This window comes from Kryptolebias marmoratus, linkage group LG11 (genome assembly GCF_001649575.2).
Source record: "Kryptolebias marmoratus isolate JLee-2015 linkage group LG11, ASM164957v2, whole genome shotgun sequence".
In the NCBI taxonomy this organism is placed as follows: domain Eukaryota; kingdom Metazoa; phylum Chordata; class Actinopteri; order Cyprinodontiformes; family Rivulidae; genus Kryptolebias; species Kryptolebias marmoratus.
In genome coordinates, this window is record NC_051440.1 from 22,815,627 (window position 1) to 22,821,657 (window position 6,031).

The 6,031-nt window shown below is 39.3% G+C and overlaps 1 protein-coding gene across 1 annotated transcript in view; it reads right to left on the bottom strand.

The window, feature by feature from the left end:
- btbd11b (BTB (POZ) domain containing 11b) overlaps positions 1 to 4,760 on the bottom strand; it is a gene marked incomplete at its 5' end in the record, with an annotated part of 33,927 nt that extends 29,167 nt beyond the window's left edge. The window contains 1 exon segment of the mRNA XM_025006568.1: positions 4,602 to 4,760. Coding sequence (XP_024862336.1) covers positions 4,602 to 4,760 — 159 coding nt within the window.
- Positions 4,761 to 6,031: the final 1,271 nt, after the last annotated feature.

The window sequence follows — 6,031 nt, forward strand, 5'->3', positions numbered from 1 at the left end:
CCCCCCCACCCCACCCCGAGCCCCAGCAATTTAAACACGTTGGTAAAAAAATCCCAGCAACCAGCTTGGTTTTAAACATATCTTGCTTATCCATGTGAGGCACATGGTAAACAAAAGAAACAAAAGACCAAATCGTGGAACATCTGTCCGATAATTAGCCACATACCTTTACAACAGCACCGAAGAGAAAAAGAAAGCAAGAGCAGAGCATCAGTCTCCAGGCAAAGGATCAGCGCGTTTGTTCAACCAAACCACAGGACAGTCTCAGTTCATTTCGTCCAGGAAAGCAAGTGCAGCCTTCGGTGATCGAAACGCTCGGGTTTTTCCTTCGTGCGTAAAAGATAGGACAGCCGGATACCGCATGGAGAATCTCACCTCCTTCTTGATAAGACGATCACACACCCCGTTAAACGCCCGGCGCATCTCCTTAACAGCAGCGGTCATATCCTGTTTGATGAAGATAGTTTGGCCTTCGTATGTGAGCGGAGCCTGCTTCCTTGCCGCCGCCAGGATCCTGGATGTATCTCTGGAGTGATGTAGCTTAACAATCACGGCACGCGGTCGGTCAGGTCTCGGCGGTCCAAGGCTCCGATGAGCCCGGTCGATCTTAATGACGCCCCGCTTAGACTCCAAGCCAAGAAGAGTAGGGAGCCATCTCTCAAAAAATGAGACTGGTTGTCGGCCTTCCGTGTCTTCTTTGAGGTTGTAGATCAGGATATTATCCCTACGGCTCCGTCCCTCCAGATCTATACATTTCTCCGTCAGAGTGCGTACTTTCGACTCCAGCTCCTTCAACCTGGGTCCCACCGCAGACATGTCGTCCTCCACCGCTGAAATGCGGTGCTCCGCTTCCGTGATGCGTTCCGTATTGTTTTCTATTTTAGCAGATAGGTTACCCAAGGTGGTGGAAAACTCCTTAAACTTCGTGTCAATCAGAGCCGAAATCTTCTCAGTAACAGATTGGGAAATGTCTGCCGCTAGAGTGTCAGAGCCGCTAGCTAGTACCTCGTGCTGCCGAGCTACCTGGGTAGCTTCTTTGCTAGTTAGCGTATTCTTCCTTGTTGGCTCTTCAGTTGGTTTATAAGCGGATGATTTGGCTGTTTTCGAGTTGGGCATGGTGTCGGGTTGCTATAAAATAAGCCTACAGTTTGTTAGTTTAAATAAATATATTAGAATAATCCAAGTTGGCTCGAGAGGAGTGGGAGCCCAGCGACAAGCGTCCGCTCAGGATAACTGCATCACGTGACCCATGATTTATGATTTTAAACTTTCCTTTAAGTTAAAGATCCTGGGTTTGATAACAGCAGTCCTTTAATTAAACTTACATTAATCTGGTGTTTTATTTTATGTAGGTTTTCATATAATCCATCCAGTGTTGCTTCATTTTGCCTAAATTTAGTAACACCCTGAGTTACAATAAACTGCAGAACATATCGGATGCAGGAGAGCCTGACTGAGTGATTATGACACACTTGGACAATTTGCAGGGCTATAATTTCAAATATGCTAATATGGCATTTTAGAACAAGAGAAGATGAGAAAATACTCAGGCCGAATCAGAGACAAACCTCTAACTCCCAGCACAAATGGGACGCTTTAGAAATTCTAGTTTTATTTTATATTTGTTTTAGAGAATGAAACTCAGCAGTCATTTTTAAGTGAAATGTTTTTTTTTTTTTTTTTCATTTCTTCATCTTGCTTCAGCCTGAACCTGCCATTCTTTACTGAACTCTTCACGCACAGTGTTAACATTACAACTGGTCTAAGCGATGCTATTATCATCAGCCGTTCTGTTGCCTCAAAGTGTTTGTGATGTCAACACAGCAGAATGGATCCCTGCTTGGCCTCATCAATAAACAGACCTGGCAATCTGCCTCATTGCTTCAGTCCCGAGTAAATATACAGTGACGAACTGTCACAGATAAATGTTTATGTTAGATACAGAAAAAATTCTCACACAATTACAGAAACTATTTCCCCATTATCAGAACGCTTCCTTCTTCTTCTGGGGGACATTAGGAGACAGTCTGTGCTTTCTATGCTCATGAGTTTGATTTGTTACCATCCTGTCAGAAGATGCTGTAATGTTTTCTAGAATATCATGCAGAGCTGCATGCAAACACTAACAAACCAGCTCAGCACTTCTACCAAATTTTAGCGTTATTTCAGATGGGAACACTGTGCACCTTGTGGCTTGCGCTTCCACTGCGGATGAGTTCAGACTTGATCAACGTTTGTCAGAAACTTTTCTTCCAAACCAAGATTGAAACTTTTAGCGCTGCCCTAAATCTGGAAGATTTTTCTTTTTTTTTGAGCGTGACTTCGTAAAACACAATCACCGCTTTTAATTTTCTAAATGATGGGAAAACATATTACCATAATACAAATGTGACTGAAAAAGCTCATTTAAATGTCTTGGTACTGTATAGACACGTTCAGGAAGCATTGTGACACCCATTATTCTCTAAATAATGAGTACACTGTGAGACGATGGATATTCAATTAACTTTTGGAGGACTTGTCAAATTTATAAGCTAGACTCATTCATTTTAATGAATCCCTGTGGTTCATTTGAATGGCTGTCACTGACAATGCACCTCCCAGTGATTCACATTCAGTTAAGTAGGCTGGGATTAGGAAACCGTGATTTGCAGATAGAGATGATTTGAGCTTTATTAACAACTGCTTTATCATATTGTTCTCTAATGCCATCCAAATGAACACCTTCAGTATAAATGTTGATGAGTGAATAAATGCTATGAAAACATACTGTCTTGTCAAATTTGTATCTCACATATATAAAATCTGAAACATACAAACATACTGTAGTCTATGATGGTTCTGGAAGAAAGGGACAAGAATCAAATCAAGTAAAGGGAATCATAATTATCCATGTTTTGGTTCTAATTTATTATCTTATAAACATATTATTTTACAGAAGAGGTGAAATTTATGAAGGTGAAATATAACCCCTGATCACATTGTTGATGGTTAAATAGTTGCCAGGTAACAGCTGATTAATGATTCTGACTTATCCAATTAAAAACAGTTTTTCTAAAATGGTCCCTTTATTCTTTTGGTTCTAAAACTATCCTCGTAAACACGGCACAATTTCTAGAAATATATTCATCCACACAGAAATACAAAAAACAGCCTAAATGTTGTAGTAAACATGTCAGGCCTGTATCTGACAAAATGCACCAAAAACAGGAAACAAGGCACATCATGCTTCCTGGATGGATACAAACTGTAACCCAAAGTTTTCTCTCCTCTTCCACCTAGTCTTCCTTCGTTGTGTGTCGAGCATGTGGAGCACGTTCTTGTTGCTTGGGTTGTAGATTAGGTTAGAGGTGGAGCTTTGACGTCATCATTTTGAAAAGGTTGTGTTTTAAGTGTCTTCACAAAAATGCAAGGGGTGCTGTTTCAAGATTTTCTTTAACTCTGAAACTCATTTAAAAAAATAAAAAGCACAGCTGATAATTAAGTATTGGGTAATTCATTTGAACTGTTCAGAAATTCATTGTCAAAAATAGAGGATTAGATATTAAATTATTCACAAAATAGTCCTTTGTTCATTGCTCCTTTTTTCCTCATGAAACTGACCATTGACTACCTGCCACCTTGTTTTCTAATAAAATATAACCAGTTGCTCAGGAGATCCCTAACCCTACCCTGTCACTAGGGAAATGTTAACCAAACTGTGATCAATAATTTATCGTTAGATAACAATTAACCATTAGTCCCTGACTGATTCTAATGGAACTGAGCAAATTCTGTGGCTCCTGTTGTAAAGTGTTATTCTTTTCTCTCATGGGATTAATGTCCGTCTACATGGCCCCAAACAAATAAAGAAACATAAACACCATGGGAAGTCCTCTAAATGCACAGTGGAGACAAATATGAGAAGCAAAATTTGGCTTGAATGTTTGAGGGAAGACTCTTGGTAAACAGTACTGTGTGAGGATTTGAGTTTTTGAGTTATTATTTCAGTTTGGTTTTTTCCTGGTTGTGTTGTTCTCAGTATTCACTCCTCCCCCTCTTCTGCCTTCCTTGCCACGCCGATCTCCACCTGTCTGCCATTATCCCCACTCACCTGTTTCCATTTACCTCGTCAACCCCAGTGTTCAAATACCTGGTCATTTCTCTCACACCCTGTCGGATCATTGTTTGTCGTTGGCTGTATCCATGTTTTGTTTCCTCGTTGCCTTGCCATGCCATGCTTTGGATTTTTGTTAAGATTAGTTTGCTGCCACGTCAGCGGTTTGTTTTTATTTATTTTCTTTATTTAATAAATTAGTTTTTGTTTTTGATAAATGAGTCTGCACTCTGTGTTCGCCTCCGTTTCCATCCCTCATGTCATACTGTTAGATAAAAGATGTTGACAGAAGAGCCTGAGAAAAATGAGAAGGCCAAAAAAAATATTTGTGGGTTTGATGATGGAGGTCATGCGATAAGATGAGATGGAAAAGATGTTGCTCCCAAGATCTTTGCCCTCAAAGATCTTGGAGGGCAAGAGGAAGCTCAGTGTTGTTAGCGTCAAACACAAAAATACACACTTCTCAGCCGGACGTTTTGTGTCCCACTCCTCCATTAGAACTTACTGAGTTCAGAGATGCTCCCCACCCTTGTGGCCAGTAAGCACTGCTCGACGGCGCGTAGTTCGGACTGACTGCAGGTGTTTCCCTCCCCACTCTTCCCTGCTCGCTGCTGCTGCTGGTGGTCCCTGTGAAGAGTCAGACCCTCAGGGAGGCTGAGCACACCTGAAGGAAAGTGAACAAAAAAAAAGAGTTCAGCATTTCATTTCAACATCATGAAGGAGCGGGCAATTAGAGAGAGTTTAAATATTTTCTCAGACTCTATCAGTGCATGCAATAATACTATACTTGACATGGGTTTATGTTTTTAATAAATGTCTTAAAACAGATGAAACAGACAGCTGATAATACGCATTCATATATTTATAGCAATAATGTGAAAGCTCTCAGAGTTTCACCAAATGAGATGTAATTATCTGCACCAAGTGTGAGAATGTGTCTGTGAGAGGAATGGAGGTGATACAGTGCAGTAATTATGATGCCTACTTATAACTGTCAGACTGTTCCAAATGTAAAAATGTGTAATGGTTCATATGCACTTTTATTATTGACTCTTATTCTTCACTCTGGAAGGGCCGAGGCACATTCTCCATTTTGCTTCACTGTTTGCTTGTTTTTAATCCGCTGCAGCTTTTTGCAGGACCTTTCTTAATTCTTACAAGGTGTGAAGTTATGAAATAGCTAAAAGTAGAGACACTCTGTTTGCCCCTCTAATCAGTACAAGAAAAGCAGCTTTGCTTTAAATGTGTCCACTTTTATAATAAGTGGTAAATTAATGAGTGCTGCCTGTGGCAAATATAATATATTTTATTCAGCTTGTGGGTCCAAACAGTTACTTATAAAACGCTATTAAAATAAATTAGTGTGAGATCTAAATCAAAAACATGGTGCAAAGATTATAATTAAGGCTTAAGAAGACTGAACTAATAATTGCTGTTGTGGTCATCAGGACTGCATGAATCTCTTACGAAAATCAGAAAGAAAACAGTCACTTCATGCAAGAACAACAGATTTATGGAAGCCTATTACTGCAAGTCTGAAAAAAGATTGTCTAAGTCATAATTATGAGATACTATTTTGTAATTATGAAATACTATTTTACAATTATGACTTACCATCTCAAATATGAGATACTAAGTCAAAATGATGACTTTGCATTATGTGATGCTAAGCCAGGATTTTGAGGTAGTATTTCATAATAATGACTTAGATTTTTTTTTTAAATCAAAGTTGTGTAAAGGAGTTTCCATATAGTTAAAACGCTACACAGAATGAAATAAAGATGAAGAAAGAATGCTTGAAAAACACAGTGGCCTTCTTGGCACAAGAGCTTATGTACAGGTGCTGGTCATAAAATTAGAATATCATGAAAAAGTAGATTGATTTCAGTAATTCCATTTAAAAAGTGAAACTTGTATATTATATTCATACATTAC